This window comes from Falco cherrug, chromosome 8 (assembly GCF_023634085.1).
Source record: "Falco cherrug isolate bFalChe1 chromosome 8, bFalChe1.pri, whole genome shotgun sequence".
Classification (NCBI taxonomy): Eukaryota; Metazoa; Chordata; class Aves; order Falconiformes; family Falconidae; genus Falco; species Falco cherrug.
Window position 1 is genome coordinate 6,192,196 of NC_073704.1, and position 20,828 is coordinate 6,213,023.

The 20,828-nt window shown below is 52.8% G+C and overlaps 1 protein-coding gene and 1 long non-coding RNA gene across 2 annotated transcripts in view; one reads left to right on the plus strand and one right to left on the minus strand.

Moving 5' to 3' along the window:
- On the plus strand, positions 1-2,367 carry LOC129736609 (uncharacterized). Its single transcript, XR_008733458.1, has 3 exons — positions 1-206; positions 439-725; positions 2,249-2,367. It is a non-coding gene; the product is annotated as an uncharacterized LOC129736609 (long non-coding RNA).
- COL6A1 (collagen type VI alpha 1 chain) overlaps positions 2,365-20,828 on the minus strand; it is a 25,687-nt gene continuing 7,223 nt past the window's right edge. Inside the window, exons 15-35 of the mRNA XM_055717880.1 lie at positions 20,468-20,530; positions 19,977-20,039; positions 19,753-19,806; positions 19,629-19,664; positions 19,392-19,454; positions 17,009-17,071; positions 13,048-13,110; positions 12,492-12,554; positions 12,001-12,051; positions 11,877-11,912; positions 11,328-11,390; positions 10,805-10,870; positions 10,041-10,076; positions 9,672-9,708; positions 8,811-8,819; positions 7,810-7,943; positions 6,620-6,729; positions 6,130-6,313; positions 5,732-5,906; positions 5,197-5,226; positions 2,365-4,435 (exon numbers count right to left, since the gene is read on the minus strand). Of these exons, the coding sequence (XP_055573855.1) occupies positions 3,825-4,435; positions 5,197-5,226; positions 5,732-5,906; positions 6,130-6,313; positions 6,620-6,729; positions 7,810-7,943; positions 8,811-8,819; positions 9,672-9,708; positions 10,041-10,076; positions 10,805-10,870; positions 11,328-11,390; positions 11,877-11,912; positions 12,001-12,051; positions 12,492-12,554; positions 13,048-13,110; positions 17,009-17,071; positions 19,392-19,454; positions 19,629-19,664; positions 19,753-19,806; positions 19,977-20,039; positions 20,468-20,530 (2,010 nt within the window). The 3' untranslated portion in view covers positions 2,365-3,824. The remainder of the gene's footprint in view (positions 4,436-5,196; positions 5,227-5,731; positions 5,907-6,129; positions 6,314-6,619; positions 6,730-7,809; positions 7,944-8,810; positions 8,820-9,671; positions 9,709-10,040; positions 10,077-10,804; positions 10,871-11,327; positions 11,391-11,876; positions 11,913-12,000; positions 12,052-12,491; positions 12,555-13,047; positions 13,111-17,008; positions 17,072-19,391; positions 19,455-19,628; positions 19,665-19,752; positions 19,807-19,976; positions 20,040-20,467; positions 20,531-20,828) is intronic.

A 20,828-nucleotide genomic window follows, 5' to 3' on the forward strand; every position in this document is an offset into this window, starting at 1 on the left:
GCCCAGGGGTAGCGTGCATGATGCTACTGTGCCTTCCCATCAGTGGTGGGGGCAAGTACCTACCAGGGCACAGGGAAATGACTCGGACCTCAGGACTGTACGGGTACACTACATGGTGCCAGGCAGGACCTTGTGCCGCATTCTATGTCCATGGAGAAAAAATGACCAGGGCAATCAACTGATCTGCAGACCTGCTCCAGGGCTGGGTGAGTCTGGACAGATGAGCAGCATCAATGGGCAGGAGTGGGTGAGCCTCTTGGGGCTTCCCAAGTGCAGACAGTCTTCTATTCTCATTTACAAGAGCTAACCGGGCAGGATATTTCTCTCTCACTTACCACTTTACCTCTCTTACATCACTTTTCATTCTGTTCTTTAGGATTGCAGTCCCACAGTACTGTCCCAGCCTGTTGTGTTGTTGATTTTTTGCATTACTTGTAGGGTGCGTGTTCTAGGAGTCCTACCACGCTGGTAAAGCGGCCTCAGCAATCCCCTTCTTCCCTTGCCATCATATTCCTGTGAAAGGCTGTGAATCAGCATTGCCTCAAATAAGGAGTGTTTAGTCAGAGGAAAACAGAAATGCGGCCCAAATTCTGTTGTTGTTACATAAACCCCCTCGCTGAACATGAACATCTGGAGAACATCTGAAATTTAACAAAGAAGGCCTGCAGGCAGAGGCATTTTTGACCTTCCCTGTAATGGAAGCATAAAAATTGAGACTTAAAGAGGTGAGTAAATATAACCAGAAATGGAAGACAAAATGGGTCCAGCATATCAGGTCTGATTTTGGCCCAAGCACTTGATTAAGGCTCCTGTGAACCTGCCTGGACAGTGAGCAAGAGTGGTGAGAGACAAGGCAACATGCCTCAACACATTGGGCACTGCTCAAAAATTCCTGCTGGTCCCAGTCTTCTGGGGAAGCTAGCTTGCTACCAGACTGTTTAAAACTGTTTCTTCTGGGAAAACTGGAATTTAAAGGGAATGTTTAATTTGTCTTGTGGGGAAAACTGAAAAAACTGCAGAACTGAGGCTTAGAAACCAACACGTTCTGCGGGTCTGGGATTTTTTACCCCTTTCAGTAAAGGGAAAAAGCAAGGGCATGGCTGGGGGGTGGCAGCATACAGAAGGAGGAAAAATCCCTCCTGTCACCTGCTTTTTTAGCAAAAAGCTGTAAACCAGCCCAAACACAAAGAGCTTTCCCCAGCTGCCTTGTACACCCCTGCACTGACAAAGCCCGGTGGGGCTGTGAGGGGGGCATACCCCCAGGGGGGTGCAGGAGCTGTGCAGGGGAGGGGGGGCAGCTCCTTTCCCCACCCTGCCTTACTGGCAGCCGTGCATCCCAGCCAGTGTCTAACCCAGGGGCCTGTCTGCATCGTGTTCCCTTCCTCCATGGATGATTCATACTGAGGACTGCGGTGGGCCACTTAGAAATGTTTCTGGAGCTGTAACAATAACTGCCTGTACTAGGGCAGATGTGAAGGTATTTTTTCCTAACTTCCCATGGAGACGAGAGCGGGACAGCTGATTCAAACCGCAGCCACCCGCAGAGCCCGCCCAGAGGTGATCCCAGCACTGCAGGATAGTCGGTTGGGGAGTTCAACAAGCATCTCAACTGAGATGCTTGGCCCAGGAGAGAGCATGACTAAGAGGAGGACATGAGACACGGGGGAAGCAAGGCAGTGCCTCTCTGTTACAGAAACAGGACATGAATGTGCTCTGCAGTCTGGGGAGCAAGTGACTTTGCATGCATCCACAGGGAAAGGTTGCAACAAAACCCTGGGATGTACAGATGTGGCCTGGGAGCTTCCCCAAAGCTTTTATAGCTGTCTTAGGAGATAAACAGAGTATTTGGGGAGCACTGAACTTGGCAAAGCTGGATGAGATGTTTGATACTTTCACCACCAGCCCTGCCTGCAGAGCAGCATCCCTACATGCCCATGGGGAGGGATGCTGGACATAAGTAGAAAGCAAACACAGCTTACCTCTGCTGCTGCTGATCACCATCCCTCTGCACTTGGTCTTCTGGAAACAACAGTACATACTTGTGTAGGTTTGGTTTTTTGCAACCAGAAGGCAAATGGAATCTGCACAACCATTTCCCATCCTCTGAGACCTCGGTGCTCTTCTCGTAACATTTTTATGCACTATTTAATAGATGAAAAGATTCACAGTATTTCTCAAATCCACGGCATTCAGTAATAGGCAGATATGTGATGCAAAAGCAATATATCTCTTCTTCTGTTCCTTACAGTTTTATGTGAGAAGTTCTGCTGGAGTCCTCCCAGATCCCGGCAACATCTATGCTACCAGGTGACTTTTGAATATTTGGAGCCCTTGAAATTCAAGTCAGACAAACTTCTCAAGAGATTGTGGAAAACAATTTATTTGACAAATTTCCAAAGTGGACAATTTTTAGTAAAACACAGGCATAAAATAAAACTAACTTGTACGATTGGGTTTTGGATACAGAGTAAAGAGTTTGGGATGCTGATACCTCGCAATCACTGTTGCTTTCCCGGAAGCGCATGAATTCATAGCAAGAGCACCAATGGAAGTGCTGAAACAATCTCACCCAGCCAAACCACATCTTCAGCGTGGTCCTGGAAACAATTGTGTAAACACCAAGGGCCCACATCACCCATGTAGTGATAGCACCTTTGTCAGTATATCTGTAGGGTGTGAGTCAAAAACCCCAGCAGACAATGGCAGCCTTTCCCTTGACTTATCTGGGCTGTGGATGAGGTCCTAATTTGATATATAGTACAGTTAGTGGGTTCCCCTGGGGTCCAGGTGCCTAACTCCTAGATGGTCCTATAGAAACTACACCCAGAGAGCTCACTGGGAATTAGACAGCTTGGCAATTTTGGAATAAAAATAAAAAAAAAATATACATATTAAAAAACCCACTAACTGGGCTCAGAGAGATTTTCCAGAATGGAGCTTGGACCATAACACAAGTCATCAGGTTATTCATGAGGTTCCTGGTTTCACTGTAGGACCATGAGATCAGTTAGTGAAGGAGTGCAGTTACATAGCTTCTTTTAGGGTTTCCTCCCTCCCCGGTGCTGCTGTCCATCTTTCATTTGGTCGGTGCCCAGCCTCCCTGCCCTGAATGGGTGTCAGTGCAGAGGGATGCTCCACCACCTACCTCTACCTCAGCCCTGGGAAGTCAATGCCCCATCCCATGGCACTGGAGGTCAGAGATGCTTCCACCCAGCTTGGGTAATGTAGTCCAGCCCTCTCTTGCCAAGCATGGGAGATATAAACCAAACCTGCCAGCCGTGACAATGATCCCCTCTCAAAGCTTGCTGAAGCGTTGAATGTTTCACTTGTAGCACAGCATTGGGTTAGGACCATTGTGAGCTGGGCAAGTGCTCAGCTGATGTATGAAAGAAAGAAGCAAATGAACATAAAACCCTGTATCTGAAAAGAGCATAATCAGCCTTATGAGACCAGGCTAGTCTTTAGTGGTACAAAATTCCTCATCATGATTCTTTCTTGGCAAAAAAAAAGTGGGATGAGGTTGTTATTGGTGTTCTGACAGCTTATTGCTAGGTGTGCTTGTGTTTGCCTGCTGTGGGGAGGGAGAGGCAGTCACGGACAGGGAGGGAAGTCTGAGGCTAACAGAGTGGAGATGAAGATGATGAAGCAGGGGGAGAAGGAAGGGGACTATGCACAGCCAGGCTGTGGCACTATGGCTATCTGCATAGACTCAGATTCCTCAAGTTGGTCAAGAATACTGTTATTTTTTTTGTTTTGTTTTGTTGATTTTCATTTTAAGGCAAGACAGAAGCAGGTATGGCCTTGGCAGAAACCCACCCAGATGCTCAGTCAACAGCTATCTTCCTGGAGACAGTTTGGTAGAAGACACCACGCAGCAGAGAGGTATAGTCAGGCACACGGAAGAGGTGGCGCTCCCCATAGACCACATCATAATCTGCGCTCTTCCCTGTGACCAGGACACGGATATTGGGCTCATTGGCTCGGTTGCCCACTGCCAGCACGTAGATCTCGATGCCAGCCTGCTGAGTTTCCTGCACAGCCCTCTCAATGGCCTTTGCAGTGATGCCTTGAGAGTTGCCATCAGAAAACACCAGCACCCTCTTCTTTGCCCCAGCACGAGATGACCGTTGGTACAGCCCCGTGATGTACCGAAGGGCGGCATTGACGTCTGTGGCATCGTTAATGAACTCCATGTTATCAATGGCTTTGGCGATGACCGTGTAGTTGTACTGGAACTGAGCTTCCACTTTCTGCTGGTTCCTGCCACTGTACTGGACGACTGAGATGCGCACGGAGTCATCGGCAGGCTTGCCAGCCTCCAGGAACCGCTCCGCCAGCCGCTTCACGAACTTCTTGGTGGTCTCGAAGTTCTTGCTCCCCACGCTGGTGGAGCTGTCCACCAGCAGCGTGATGTCCGCCGGCCCGGCGAAGGTGACTGCAAGGGGAAAGGCCCAGGGTTCGTTACACTGCGCTGCTCCTCCTGCCTTGTCCACAGAAAGCGGTGAAGGCACTGGTTGTCTCGCAGGCTTCCTGCCTTGTCAGAATTGGGAAATCCCCACTCCCTGCGTATTTGCTAGCTTGGTGTCCTCTACCCCAGTGCTGTCCCCCATGCTTGTCCTTTCACTCTTTTTTTTTTTATTGAAAGGCTGCATTCCCACATACTTGCCTGGCTTGGACAATCTAGTGACAGTTGTTGCTTAAATACAGCGTTGTCCTGGCACGCCTGGGGAACCACTTCATCTCCCTTGGCTAGCTTCTTTCCATGAGGAGTCTGAGGATTGTATACACTTCTGACCTGGATGTGTACCCCACTAAAGTCCTCCCTGTACTCACTTTTCCAGAACCAAACCTCCCTGCCATGGTGCCGATTTTCCCTTGTGCTCCCACAATCACATAGCAATTGATCTCATTACCTGCCTCAGCTAAAGCCTGGGGGGGCTAAAATCTGGCACAGCCTCCTCTCTAGGTTTGAGGTGCCAGAAAAGCAACTGACTAGGCTTTTTCCCCCAGGTGCTTGTGGCTGATATTTGTATGGAGACCCTGCAAGTGCCTGACAAGGCTTGCTTGCTTCTCCAGCCTAGGAGCCTCCCTGTTGTGAGAGGTGTCCAAGCCATGCATCCCCAGAAACACAAACTCCCGCTTTGCCCACCACAGCACCCACAACTCCTTCCTGTGGCACAAGGATTAAATACTCACTTGGGCAGGTGTAGTCCGGACATTTCTTCTCTGTTAAGAAAATTAGAAAGACTAATGTCACCAGGGAAACCACTTCTCCTATAGCTTCCCTAGGGGCAAACACTCACCTCTATCACAGCCACGCTGTGCAAGGCACTGTGCAGAGGATATAAATGTGCACCAGAAAGTGCAGAGGTAAATGTGCACCAGAAAGTGCAGAGGTAAATGTGCACCAGAAAGTGCAGAGGTAAATGTGCACCAGAAAGTGCAGAGGTAAATGTGCACCAGAAAGTGCAGAGGTAAATGTGCACCAGAAAGTGCAGAGGTGTGTGCTTAAAAAATGCTATGGACAGATATGTCCTGCAGCAGGAGAGGACCTAGACCCAGCTGGAAAGTGTTCTGAGACACGAAGTGTCTCTTGTTTAACTAAACCTTGGATGCCGTTCTCTTCCCTCACCACCTGCTTAAGAGCATGACTGGGGGAAGGCAAGGGAGGGCAGCCTGCGTTCCTCACCACCTTCCTGACTGCCTCCAGCCACATCATCACCTCACCCACCTTGGCAGACGTACGAGGTGATGTTCTGCAAGAAGGTGTCATCCAGGAGCTCAGCATAGTTGTCCCTTTGTATGGACAGTCCTGGCCTGGTCGGTCTGCTTAAACAAGCAATGTCATTCAGGTGATCTGGATTTGGAGGGTTCCGGAAAATGTCGCCTATCCCAAGGGAAACCACCTGCAGGGAAGTTAGAGTCCATCACTGGATGTGTTTGTCATTTAACACATTAATAAAATTGAACGCCTGTCACTTTGCAAGAGTGCTTCTAGTGACACGTGGCTCCCCTGCCCTAGCCTTGGGTAGCAAAGACACGGAGATCCCCAGAAAGCCTGCACTACTCTGATGCACAGCCGCTGGGCAGCGGTTCCCTGCAGGCAGGGTGCTCCCCCTGTGCCCTTACTGGGGTGACATCGCATAGGGAGCTGAGCGGGGTAGGGTCCCGCAGCGTGTCGGAGCGTCCGTCTGTGATGACAATGGCAACGCGCTTGTCAGAGGTGAATCTCCGCAGCAGGTTTTCCTTGGTGAACTGCAGAGCTTCTCCAGTGTAGGTACCCCCAGCTATCCAATTCAGGTTCTTCACTGCCCTGCAAGCACAGATACCAGTGAGCCTGCGAGCCCTGTCCCATGAATACTGAAGGAGCCCCTGGGAACATCTCTGACACATTTGTGAGGCAGGGCAACATCCCTGCATGGGGCTTTGGGTGAAAAACTGGCAAGCTCCTCAGCCTCAGCACCACCTACAATGTCACCAACGACTACTTTCCACTAAAGAACATTTAGCATCCTTGCAGCTGCGGGAGCTGCTGGCCTGGAGATGGAGGGTGTGAGGTAGTAGGTGTCCCTAGGTCAGGTCTCTGCATGATGTGTTGAGACCTGCCCCCCCGACTCACTGTTTGAGTGCCCCGATGTTGTCTATGTTGGCATCCCCCATGGCCACCAGCTCCTGCGTGTTGTCATGGCTGTACTGCACAACGCCCACACGAGACTCCCCAGCTTCAAACTGTTGGAAGAAACAGAAGCCAGTTAGGGCGAGAAACCTCAGGGGGCCCTGGAGGCTCAGAAATCCTGCTGGTGGTTTGTACCAAACACTTTTGCAGCAGCCTTTGCTGCCCCTCCTCTGCCCCATTCCTTGCAGGAGCCCCAACAGGACTGGATGTACGTGGGGACCAATTCAGTGAGCCAGGCAGTGAAACAAGACCCAAACCCAGGTATCCCAGCTCAGCAGTGCTCAGCAGTCTCAACACAAACCACTGGCCATGGTGGGTAGCTAGGAATAGATCTGTTTTCAAAACTTCTGCTTTTCTTCCAGCACAGTGGTTTTGCTGCACAGCTCTGGCCTTTCTGCTCATTACCGTCTCTTTGCCAGCTGAAGAGACCCACGTGTGCCCACATGAGCGTCCAGTGGTGTGCTGGTGTGGCTTTACAGCCCTTGTGCTACGGATGTGTCTGGTTATACCTTAAGGAAAGGCTGGATCCTAAACATCCCTTCCAAACCACAGAGGTAAACGAGATTTCCCACGCACAGCGGGTTATCAGGGAAGAGTTATGGGCATGAGAGTTTGTGTCCCTCTTCAGACTGGAAGACTCACTACTGAGGCAATATTGCTGTTTTGGGCTGCAAAGGTCCTTTTTTAGTAGTGTGCTTAACTGGTAACCTAAAGCCAAGCTTAGGGAAAAACAGGGATGCCTGGCCATCAGGGAGCTAGGGTGAGTTGCAACACACCTCATGTGTTATCTGCTCCAGCCACCTGAAATTCTCATCAGCACAAGGAGACTGATGGATCAGGCAAATGCTTTATGAACCATCTGCTCTGGGACATGGAAGAAGAGTTCACAGCCACAGCAGGCAGAGCCTCTTTGCCCAGAAAGAGTGAAATGTCTGTATTTTGGGATAACAAACTGCTGTCTCATCTCCGTCAGTCCATGCATCTGGGAGAAAACAAGACCCACCTTGGTTACACACTTGAAGCTAAGCCTTGTGGAGGCTCTTTGAAATGAGGCATCTCCTCATTTTTCCGCTTGCAGTGAAAAAATAAACACATGGACAGAAGTATAACCTGGCACTCGGTGGAAATCTCACCTTCACACGCTCATCCTTGCTCAGGCGGTCGATGACTTTGATGATGAAGTCCTTGGCAATCTGGAAGTTCTGCAGGCCAATGCTCTCCGAGCTGTCCAACACGAAGAGGAGGTCGACGGGACCGCAGGTGCACTCTGCAGCAAGGCACAGGAGTGGAGGGGCTTGTGTTTTCTAGCTGAGCAGCTGGCTCAGAGCAGCCAGCTTTGCAGGGAGGCATACCAACGCAAGCAGCTGATGTCAGCCTGGTTAGTCCTGCCCAGGTGGGTGCCTGTGTCCCACCTACCCGCAAAGCATGCTACATAGGAGACTTGAGAGTCAGCTTACTAATTTTTCCATTTGCATTTTGCTCAGTGCCCCTTATAAGACACGTAGCGTTTCCAAGCTGTAAGTACCCTTAAAACACCCAGTAATTATTCCAAAACCCATTTCCTCATAAGCCTCCTCACTTCTTCCATTCACCCAGCCCAGGAGGGCAGAGGTGACACTGGTGGGCCAGAGGAGGAGGCTGACTCAGCTTGCTCCCCTCGTTCCCATAGCTGAAGGACATCATGTGCCCTTGGCGCTTCCCAACTTGGCCCTTCCTTGGACTGCAAACCCAACCCATCGAGACAGCATCAGAGAAACAAAACCCCAATGCATTTCTCTGCAGGCCAGCACAGGATTTGGAAGGAGGAGGACAGAGCTGGATCCACAGCATGATCTGAACTGACGTCCCTTTCAACTGCAAAAAGGGGGGAGAAAATCCTCCTGCAGTTCGCTGGCACAGGGCACTGTGATAACAGTTTTCCAGTTGTAGGACCCAGCCACAGCAGCCTCTGAATCGATGCAGCCCCCCCCAGGAGGGCTTGCTGCCCTCCCCTGCCTTGCTCATGTTCAGTCCCCCCTCCCAGGCTCTCACCACAGCTCCGTAGCAGAAGGCAAGGTGCAGGGAAAGGGAAGGGTGCAAGCAAGGAGAAGGGCTAGGAAATGCTTGCAGAGCAGCTTTGCCAAGTAACACTCACCGCAGCAAGCTAGAGGAGAAGGGAGAGAAAGAGAGAACATTAAAAGGCTTGTCACAAGGGTTTCTCACACACTAACACAGACTGCCAGTTTGTGTTTCTGCAAACCTAAAGACACCTGGTCCGGACCATTCTAGCTCATGGAGGTTTTCCTCCCGTTTGAAATATCCAGATGTCACTCCCGTTTCAGATTGTGGTAGCACTGCATGCAGCTGAGCCCTGTTTCTGCACATGCTGAGACATAGCTATTTAAATAAAAATAAAAACTAATCCTGGAGGGATTAAGGAAATTACCAGAGGATGGAGCTCAAACTCAGCCCCCTAAGTACCCTGTGTCCTTCCAGCACTTTACTGCTGGCTGTGGGCCAGAAACCCTTTGCAGCATGCATGTACTGCTGCTCCCCATGGCAAGACACCCCAGAACAGACCTCCCCTTTTCTGAGGGGGAAAGTCAGGCCCTGCTATTTAAGAAAAAAAACCATTGTGAAATGGTCCACACAAAGATTTTACACAACTTTGCTTGTGTTTTCCCTGCAGGGTAATCGTGTATGTACAGAGCCACAGACACAGCAGATCACTGCAGCACACACAAGTGAAACGCAGTTGCACAACCTGCTCTAGAGATCGAGCTGGAAGGCCCTGGGTCAAGAGGAAGGACAGCAATGTGCAAAAGATCTGCCTCTCTTGAGTTGCAGTTCCAGCTGCAGGGAGGACCTCCCAATCCAAGTCTCCCCCAACTCATTGACTTAACTGTGAGTTATGGAAGGGGGGCGATGCCCATGGCACCCCCCTGCGTGCTGCCTGGGGGCCAGAGTAAAAGCAAGGAGCTGAGCAGGGCGGGAGGAGAGGTACAGGGATACTCACAGCACATCTTCATGATGATGTCCAAGATTTCACATTCCTGAAAACAGAGGTAAAGAAATGTTTGAATAACAGTGGAGGTTCCCAGGTGCTGGCCACCACCCCAACCCCCCCACCCACCGCTGCTGCTTTGTGCCCTCAAAGCAGGTCCTGATCTGGAAATGGATGATGTGCAAGTGGGGTGCACTACAGAGGGGACTGGCTGGTGATGGGCCAGCACAAAGGAAACCTGGCCAGTGAGACTCACTGGGACAGTAACGGGGGGCAGCCACCACCCAGCCCCAGCAGTGACTCCCTCCCAGGAGCCATCATGTGGGGCAGGGGAAGGACAGACCAAGCAAGCAAGCAGTACCCCAATCCCATCCCACTCACATCTGGTCCTGGTGGCCCCACAGGTCCTGGTGGTCCCTGTTAAACAGAAGCGTGGAGAGAGCAGTTACAAGAGCAGCCCAGTCCTATCCAGGGCATGCTCTGCTGATACCTTGCTAAGCGATGCAGAGTCTGGAAAAGTCTCTCTTGGCTTCCCAGTTGATGGCTCCTGCACTGGGTTTTCAGCAGGCACATCTGCTTGCTTGCATGATGCCCTGGGGCTGCACGGGCGTGGGGTAAAGGACACCCACTTCCATGCACGCAGTGCCTACCGAGGTGGGAAGGCAAGCTCTTTCTGCAGGCAGTGAGCGCACACACTATGTGTGACATGGCTTGGCATTGCCCCCACAGCACCCAGCAGGTGGATGGGTAGATGGATGGATGCTGTTTTCTTGGGAGATGCCTCTCCCGTAGCCTCCAGGCCAACATGAGGCAACACAAGCAAGTGGCGACTCAACATGAACTGAAGGACTTCCAGGTTCAGGACGGCCACTTCAAAAGGCTGCTTGCCCGTACTGAACCTGATCATACAGGAATGCTTGGCTCATGAAAAAGCACAAGCATCTGCATTTTCTGCTCTGGTTTGGGATGAACATGGATTTCAGAGACCCATGTCCCAGGCTGCAGCAGCAGGTTTTCAAACTGCCTTGCTCCCGCTGTGAGCAGGGCCAAGCACCGCAAGCTTGTGGCGAGTCCTGCTGTTGGGAGCTCTGTCAGCCTGGTACACAGCACTCATCACTGCAAACCCTGCCAGGGTCTTTACTTACCGGGCGACCTTCAGGTCCCCTGTGGCCCTTTGCTCCTTTGATGCCCCTGGGGCCAGGGGTTAGGTTCTGGAAAGAAAACAAAACCAAATTCCACAAATTCATGTGTGTCAGAGTATGGTACCTTCCCCTCCAGATGTCTGCTAAGCCCTGCTTAACCATAAAAATGCTATCTGAGTTTGCTATATCCAACCAAATGAGCTGGGACTTGGGGGGGTCAGGATGGACACTGGGAAAATATCCCTCTGCAGGGCACGGGTGCAACCTGGAAGCATGCAAAACCCTGCGGAGATGATACCTACCTCAGCCTAACAGATCTGGAGGTTTGCCAGCCATAAGCTGTAGGGCACAAAATTAACATCTGGAGAGAGGTCCCCTTGCCACAGACACCACTTAGCAGCCAAGGGTGCTTGCAGGCTTACGAAGTCCGATGGGCGCTGACCCACAGGCAAGGCAGCGTCCCAGACCCAGCTCAAAGCACTGCGTTCACAGAGAAAAATGATGCAGCTTTATACAGATTACTCACATCATTGCCAGGGTCTCCAGCTTCTCCTTCATCACCTTTAGGACCAACATAGCCTTTTGTTCCCTGAAAAACAGTATGTACAAGACTCCTGTGGACAGCTGTTGTTAGCATGGTGAAGTTGGTGCCGGCATGCAGTGACCTTGTGAGAGCTGGCTTGAGAAGTGGATGAAGAGCCGTATATAGTCTCCCTAGCACCAAATTGCAGTGCTCTCAAGGGAGAAAGCTTCTTAGGTAGCTTTCACTGTTACAGCACCATCCAGCTCCCCCCCTGGCTGGAACTCCCAACCCCAAACTCTGGCTCTGGGGCTGCATTGAAGAGCACTCAGCCCTGGCTGCTGCCCTCGGGTGTTACTACCAGCACACCAAGGCACAACACTTCCACCAGGAGCATCCACTGCAGGGAGAGGTGGGCAGAAGGAAAAGAGGGCTTTGGAAGAGCAGGCTGCTTCAGGGAACCCATTTCACCATGCAGCTGATGGAGAGGCTCTAGGACCCAAACTACCGGCCAGGGCAATTTCTGTAGGGTGTATGAAGAAGCAGCACACTTACATTAATACCAGGGTCACCTCTGTCTCCTGGCCGCCCCTGAGGATGAAGAAAAGCAAGCTTGTTAGGTTGGACAAGCAGGAATAATGGTTTTACATTATTTCAGAGCAGCAGCACAAAAACTTACCGGGGCACCTGGGAATCCAATCGTGCCGTTCCCAGGAGGACCATCCTCCCCCTGGAAAGGAAGGAAGAAATATGTGAGATAATAAAAAGCAGATCCCTTAGATAGCATGGCAGCAGGGTCCTGCCCTCCTTGGACAGTTTATCTCCACAGCAAAATGTCTGTGCAAAAAATAGGTGACTGGTGGGTTGAACACTGGCACCCGCAGGTAAAAAGGCCATCTTGTTTCTGTGTGACCTGTACAGCCACTGAAAGGAGAGTGATGTTATCAGTCTCAGAGACTGGGGATATGGCCACAGACTGGGAACAAACTGGGAAGTATCAGGTCTTTGTTGCTGGAAAGTATGTCCCAAAATATAGTGCTCTGAGCTTGCAGATGTGATGCATATTCAAAAGCTGGCTGGTTGCAAATTTTCCCAGCATCTCATTTGTGTAGAACCAGCCTGTTGTACATCCTTTCCATATGGCATGCAATCTCCCCAAATACCACTCACCCTTTCTCCCATCAGGCCAGGGTCTCCAGGCAGCCCAGGTGCTCCAGGCAATCCCTTCGGGCCCTAGAAGGAGCAGAAGAACCATTCAAGCCTTGCACACTCTCCTTTCTGCTGTGAAGATGATGCCTTCCAAGTCACCCAGCTACCATCACAAGCCCATCATACATAGGAGGTGTTTTGCTTCTACAAGAGCAATGCAAAGTCCACAGCTGGGCTTGGGATTCAGCTTGGCCCCTGCCCCGGGGATCAAATCTGCAGGCAGATTCAGGTGGTTACCCTTGGAGAGCGGCTCCCCCAGTTTCTGTGATGGGAAGCTATGTGACTTGTGGTGTGGCTCTACCATCTCCATGAAATGGCCCCTGGGAGGTGGGGAAAAAGGCAGCCATGGCCTTAAGGACCCATGAAAAATGCCCCGAAGTGTCTGCCAGGAAGCTAGCACCCGAGTTTGTGCCTACAACAGATTTTCAAGATCCAAGGGATTTGGAGGCAACTCTAACGGGCAGCATCTCCCTTCATTCCCCGCCCCCAGAAGATGTGGTGATGAAGCAGCACTGACCTCATTGCCGCGAGGGCCATCATCTCCCCTGTAGCCCTTGGGTCCTGGGGGTCCAGGCTCGCCCTAGGGAAACATAAAGAGCTCTCACAACAGGGACTTTGTCTTGATGTTGCTCCTGCCCTGAAGGGCTGGTCCCTTCATTTCATGATGCGGTGGGTGGGGGCATCTGCCTTGTGCCTTCCACCCATCGGTGAGTCACCTCCGCCTCACAAGAAAGGACCTATTGATAGGGGTTAGGGCAGGTGGGGAGATGCTTCAGGAGCTGTGCCTGGCTCCCCCCGTGCAGCCCTGCCTGCACAGGCTGCAGCTCCCCACGCTTCCTTACACCCTGCTTTCCCTGCAGAGCTCCACTGGAGGCAGCCCTGGCCAGGTCCCTGCTGAATGCAAGGCAAAACAAGAAGCTTTCTGGGCCAAGGTGTGACACTGCAGACATGGGTTGAACACCATGTGCTTTCAGTGACAGCTAGGCTGCAGGAGGGAAGAGCCTCTGAGCAGAGCCTCCAAAGCCCTGAAAGCCATCCCTCTCCTCCACACCTCAGTCCAGTAACGGAGGACTGGGTGGGGGAGAGGACCAGAGGGGCAGGGATGATGCTTTCCAGCAGCAAAGCACAGCTGGGTCACGCAGTGGCATCTCATCAGCTGTGACAGAGGTGCCCCCAGGGCACAGAGCAGTTCTTGGTGGAGCACATCACCCTGAAGGTGACACAGACCTCTCTCCACAGAGGCCCTCCCCGTGCTTCTAGGCTTGGACACGTCTGGGTCGCAGCCAGGCTGGCAGAGGCCCTTCTGGGGCTCCAGGGAGTTTCTGTCCTCAGGAGGCTGCAGAGCCTTGACAGCATGTGCTGGAACGGAGCAAAGCTGTCACTCTGCCACATCCCATCTGGGCAGCGGCCGCTTGCTCTGTCAGCTGCGGGTCTGACCAGAGACAAGAGAGGAGGCGGGAGGAGAATTTTTTTTCTCCGAGAGCTCCCACAGACATCCAAGGCAGCCCCTCCACCTTTTGCTCAGTGCCAACAGCCCTTCACAGGGTTTACTGGCCAGGAGATTGGTAATGGTGGGGGGTAATGATTGGGTGATGATGCTCTTGCCTACGGGTCCAAACACTCCATCAAGGCAGCATCTCATGAGGAGCTGGGTGTGCAACCAGTCCCCAGGCAATGGAGATGACGGAGTTGGGCAGAGGGAGGCAGAGAGCTGTGGCGGGATAGAGTGATGGCTCAGCAACAGACCCCTCCAGCATTGCTGCTGTGGGCAGCAGGCATGCCAGTTCAATACTCCCGACATCTGAAATATTTCCTGCGACAAGCCACGTTACTGCAGGCAGAAGACAGCACTTGCTCAATGGTACCTGAGCTTCAGCATAGCAGCAACGCAGGCCCAAGAATTTCCTCCGTATTTTCAGTCCATCAGCAGCACCTCTGACCTTTTGGGAGCTGCCTTCAGCATGGTGGCTCAACCTAACCCAACTTTGCTGGTTCTCTCACCACCTGGAAGCTGAGGAAGCTGAGATCCCCTCCAGCTGCCATCCCTGCTCCTCTTTGCATGACAGCGGCTGGGAGAGGCTGGTACCAAACATCCATGCATGCTGCGCATACCCTTCTTCCAAAGAAAGGTGTACATGAGGGCACAAAGGGCTTAAAATTACACAGCGCAGTGCAGATCACTGAACTGCTCAAAGGCATGTGACCTTATTTCTGCACAAAAGCCCAGAAGAGAAAAAGCTGGAAAGGAGGGACAGAAACTCATGATCACTGAAATCAGCCAAAGCTGGATCCACAGCACCCTTGGCTCGCGCTGGCCGTGCGTGTCCTCGCTGTAGCACACAGCACAAATCCCTCGTGGCCCCAGAGGAATTTATGAAGATGCAGGATTTCAGGTTAGGAAATCTTTAGCAGTTCCCTGTTTGCTACCTGTCTAGGTATGTTAAGAACCGCAGGAGGGATGGGCACATTGGTCAGGAAGAGAGTGTGACCACCAAACCTGCCCACGAGGATCGGGGAAAAAGCGTGCTGACCTTTAGCTTCTCTGGGACAGAAAGAGGATGAAAGGGAGTCACAGGTTAGCGGGAGCCCTTTCCCCTGGCCAAGAGAAATATGGTCCCAGAGCCAGAGCTTGCAGATAACGTGGCTTGAAAAACACTTGTGTTTGCCAAATTCTTGCTCTTGCCTAAGCCAAATTATGCATTTATTTTTAATTTGGATGAGCAGAAGCATTCTTCCTTAGCTTATGGAAAAAACGTCCTCACTTCACAATGGCTTTTGAAATCTCGCTGGTGTGGTGGAGACGCTGGGGCCGTCACTGGTCTGGGCAGGCATCAGAGCTGCTTCTGTGATGCTTCCCTCTCTGATAGGGGTTTGACTGAAGTTCAGTGCTAGGGAGGGAAAGCTGGTGTCCCGCAGGCTCAGTGACACAGCAGGAAGACCATTCTTTCTCCTTTCTCCTCCTCTTCCTCCCCACCAGTGAAAGCTGCCTGAAGGCAGGATCTGTCCCATCCTGGCTCCCCACCATGCTTGCACAGCTTCATCTCCCAGTCTTGCATCAAATCTCCATCTTAACTCTGTCGTCTTCTGCACAGTACTTCTCCTGCCTTGAACTTGAGAGCGGCTCCAGCCTGTCCCTCCTTCACTGCTGTCAGGCTGCAGCACCAAGTCCATTACATGCACACATCCAAAGAGCTGCCTTCCTACCAGGGCCACCTCCCAAAATGACACCTGTCACCATGGTGGTGCCCAACAAGCTGGATGCTGCCAGACGCTTTTTGGTTGTGGCAAGAGCTCAGCTACAGACAGTAGGATCTGGATAATCCTCTTGTGTGAATTTAGTGCTCTTCACTAGCACAAGATAGGCTTGAGGGAAGCCCAACTTCAGGCAAGCACAACCCTGCCACAAGCATGTCCTTTCCTCCAGCTGCAGCACGGTCCAGGTCTGCTGTGGGGGTCACCCATACTGGGGACAATGTGAATGCAACAGCAGACCTTTCACGGCTGTCCTGTACGTCACATCTCCTTCAGGGGTCTTCAATACTTGGTCAACCGTAAACGAGTTCAAAAGTTGTCTCATCTTTGACTGCACGTTGGTCTCCATGCTTCACCTCTTGTGGAAGCAGTGTTCCACCAGTGTGGCAACGTTTATCTCAATACTTCCCTGTATCTTGGGCTCTGTCAAAACTCTGATGGTACAGGTAGGAGGGGAGTTGTCCCACAGAGCCCCAGCCAAGGGTGATGTCAAAGCATGCTTGCTCAGGTGCAAAGATAGCATTGGCCACTGCAATCAGTGCTATTGCCATGGAGGATTAACCCAGCAACACCTCCATGCCCAGAGTTACCAACTGGGAGCTATGTCATTGGGAAGAAAGAGCCTTCAATTGTGCAGGGGACAGGAGCCTTCCCCAGGCTGGAGGTAGCCAGCTCTGCTCTCCAGAAAGCCCGCAGTGTCTGAGATCTGGTTTTTGAGGCATATGAGAACAAGCAGACCCCAGAGATCAGGAGGACCAGACCTTGCAGCAAGTAGACTTGAGGAGCACTGGCTTTAGGACAGACTGCCTCTGCAGATGCCAGGGGTGTCAGGGACACTGCTGGGAACCTCACTGACACAAGATGTCTCATTGACTCCCTTGACCAAGGTGAGTAGCATCTGGCCCCAGGCCTGAACATTTTTTGTGTCGCTGTAGCTTGCACTTGCCATTTTCCAAATCTGTCAGACACGTTGACATCTGTATCCATGGGACTGGGAAATGGTGTGGAGTTTGTTCTGTCCCCAGCCCAGCAGCCAAGTCTCCATTTTTTTAAGCCCTGTTCATATTCTGAGTCCCTGCCCCTTTTCACCAGCTTTGCTACCTGGTCTGGAAGATGCTGAGAACTTGCCTCAGGATTCTGTGGCATCAGTTAAACCCCCTACTCCACTCTCCCCACTGCCCCAACCACTTCTACCTGGGATCCAGAAGGTTAATCCAAGCTCTTACCTGGTCGCCAGGTGGTCCGAGGGGTCCTTCCCGCCCTTGGTCACCAGGTGGTCCAGGTTCTCCCTGAAAATGCACACAGAGGGCATGAGGAACTCAGAGAGGGACAAGTGTAGGGTACAATGGGGAGCAGGGATGCAGCACTGACAGCACATGCTGGATAAACAGGCAGTCATCCAAACAAGGAGGTTTGAGGCAGATTCAGGAGCTGGGTCGGAAACTATCAGAGGTGTGTAGAGAGAAAGATGGGCTAACATGGCCTCCTTGAAGCCATGAACACGGCCCTAAGATGAAGACCTTCTGAAGGATGGGAGTGCTTGGCTCTGGGTGGCACGTTTCAGCCTGTTTTGTGCCAGAAGAGAAAATGCCTGGGGAAATCCATCTTGCGAGGCTTCTGCAAAATGCACAGACTTGGCCTGGGCCCCAAAACCATGTAATGTTTTTTCCCAGCCACACTCTGCAATCACGGCTGTGTTTCTAGAGCAGCTCCTGCCCTGGGCAGTCTGCACAGAGAGGAGCTGCTGTCCACGCGCATGGACACTCCAGGCTAGCAGCCTCCTTCCTCCACCCCTCTTCCTCTAGCCTGCTGTCCCTGCAAAGCTGAAGGGATTTCCAAGGCACAGAGCCAGCGGATGGGGAGGGACATCTTCACCTCTCACTTCTGATGCTCTCCCCTCTCCTTTGCTAACACTCAGCACCCTGAGCCAGGTTAGGGTTGTTTGCAGAGAACTGACAGCCCAGGAGAGCCTGGAAAATCTGAGTCTGAGTGTTTTTGTACTCCAACAGCAGCAATGCCCAAGGGCTGGACACGGCTCCATTCTACTTTCACTTAACCAATGTGGAAATGGATAGCCTTCCACCAGTCCAGTAGAGTTGCATCCCAACAGGGCAGCAAGTCTGCCAGACCGGGGCTGGCTCCGGGGCACCTTCTTCATCTAGACCCATGGCCATGAGCGAGCAAGCCAGGAAGGCAAAAGGAGAGTCAGGAGGCACAGCTCCCCATCCCTGCAGCCCAAGGGCTTGCTGCAAGCTCCTGGCAATTCAGAAGCAAGCTTTCCGCGCTGCAAAGTAGAGCATTGCACCTCACAAGGGTGCACAACTGCCAAGCACAAAATTGTGCACCTTACAGCCAAGCCACCCCCAAGATCAGCCAGCACCAAGTGCTGCAAGACAAGTAGGTGAGCGCTCTGCCTGCAGCCCTGGGATGTGGGGCTGGGCCAGCCCCCCACCTGCAGGGAAGGGAGACATCCAGAAACATGACAGTCACACCTGACTTAAAACTTTGAGGAAAGCGGCTGGAAGCTAAACGACCTAAAGCTGTCGTTTGCAAGCTAGAAGCTTCCAGATGCCTAAGCCAAACAGTAAATATAAAACACAACTTCCAAAGGGTGCCGGTGGAGATGTTTCTGGCAAGATTATGCAGCCTTGTGCTTGGACTAAAACTTGGAAGGAAGCAGCTCATCATCTGCTGAACGGTTTAACTCCAGGACACTGGCGTGCCTTCATCTCCTGCGCACATCTGCCCCGCACACCATGCACATCGGCCATGCAGCTCCCCAGGCAGTAAACAGGAAGGGGCAGGTTGCCAGTAGCCCCCTGCCAGAGCTGCCCCCTCCCCCAGGCAGACCTCTGCTCCCCTTGCTGAGCTGGTGGTGGGTACTGGATGTCCTCGCTGTAGGGACAGGGGAAGACCGATACGGTGGTGGCTGCTCAGCAGTGCCGGCACACGGCTGGCCACCCACTGGGATGCTCTGGCTCCCGCCGCCCCCACCCTGCACAGCAGCTCCCCTCATGCCTCCGCGGTGTGCGTGGCGCCTCTGCCACTTGCCACATGTTTGTCCTGGCCTGCCGAGGGCTCCTGCCTGTTCCTCCCATGCTCACACTCGGTGACTCACCCCACAGAGGCCGAAAAAATACTTTCCTAGTGACTCCCACCCAAGAGGGGAGGGAAGGGTGTTGCCCCTTCAGTCCACACCCACCCATGCACGCTGCCCACCATTAATGGCACCCATGGCCTCCTTCCTGAGCCACCGGTACCCCACACAGCCTCTGAGCACCTGGAGAAGGACACTTTGCCTCTTTGCTCTCCATAAACCGTTTTTTCAGCCACAAGGCAGGGCCTGACCACTCTCTGCCTGCTCTTGGCTTGCTGGGCACAGTCTCCTCTGGGTTTTGGCTGTTTGGTGATTAGCTGCTAGCATAAAGGGATGATTGCTGGAGGACAACGGCAGGTCCTCCCCAGGCCGACAGGTAAAGGCACTAAGCTTGCCTGCTGGCCCACAGGCTGGTGAAGTTAGCCCACTGGGCATCTATTTCCAGCCCCTGACTGCCAAGCATAACATCATTTGCAAGCAGACATTGAAAGCCACTTCGTGGCTGCAGTTACCAGCTCTCCTCTTGGCCCACGGTCGCCTGGCGAACCCGGGGGTCCTCTTTCTCCATTGCTGCCCTGCAAAGAGATGGTGAGAACACAAAATCAGGACCTGCTCCGAGCAGGAGCAAAACCCTCCCTCATTGCCCAGCTCTGAGAGGGCTCACGTGCAGCCCTCCTCCTCCTCTGCAGGGTACCAGCCCCTGCCCGTGCCTTGCTGGCGTGGTGCCTGGCAGCGGTGCCCTCACTTACCCGTTCTCCAGGAGGACCATCCATACCTGGAGCGCCCTGCAGAGAAACAACAGGGGTGGTCAGGCGGTGGGGATGGCTGACAAGCATGCACAGGGGGCATTGCAGGCAGTAGCAGAGGACTCACCTCATCACCTGTCTCTCCTGCTGGTCCAGGCTCACCTTGGTTTCCAGGTGTGCCCTGCACAAGCAAGCCACGGGGTACAAATAAGACAAGTCAGCAGGTTTCAGAGCAAAGCCCTGAGCACTTGTAGAACCTTGGGCAAGCCTGCTTCAAAGCCAAGGCTGGAGCAGGGGACCTCTCCTGCTCACAGAGGACAGGGGATGTTCATGCACGGGCACTTCACCCACCTTCTCTCCAGGGCTGCCAGGAATCCCCTGTCGGCCTGGTTTTCCGTCGTCCCCAGGTTCCCCCTTCACAAGAACATAAGGCACCGTCAAGACTGCATCCAGTGCCCGGCAGTGGATTTTGGCTCCCATGGCACAGAGGCTGTCAGGAGCCCCGGTGCACCCCAAGCACCTTTCTGGGTTGAGGTCTTTCCCCTGCGAGCTCCCCATCCCCAGCAGATTGACCCCCACTCCACCTGGCCAGTGGGTCACCTTTTCGCAGAAGCCCCCCGGTATCTCAGGGATGCTGGTGGGCACCCACTAACCTTGGATATGCTAGGAATCACAGTGGCCAGATCTGGGGATCACACCAGTGATGGGCACTGTCCTTTAGCATAGGTTTGTCCCCAAGCAGTGCAAGGGGGTCAGCGATGGGTCAATTGCCACCTCTCCCTCTTGCAGGAGAAAGGTCCCAGCCCCCCTCCTTCCATGTGAAGCTGCGCAGAGCAGCTCACCTTTCCTCCCTTGGGTCCATAAGCACCAGGATCACCCTTTGGTCCAGGCGGGCCTTGAGCTCCCTGTTGAAAATAAAGGCAGCATCACTGAAAACCAAGCCAGCATCACTATCTGTGGGGAACTGGGCATCAACCAAGCATCCCAGCAGCTCGACCTGCAGCTTCCCAGTGGGATGGACAGGAGGCACATGTACTCAGGAATGATTCAGGGATGATGTGGCACTCCTGCACCATGGAGCTGTGCAAGAAACACTGTGGCCACATTGCTGAAACGCTGCAAAACTGAGCATGCTTCTGCAGCTCAGAGGAAAAAGGTAGGAAAAGATTGCTTTGGTTGGACCTCAATGATACTGGTGCCACC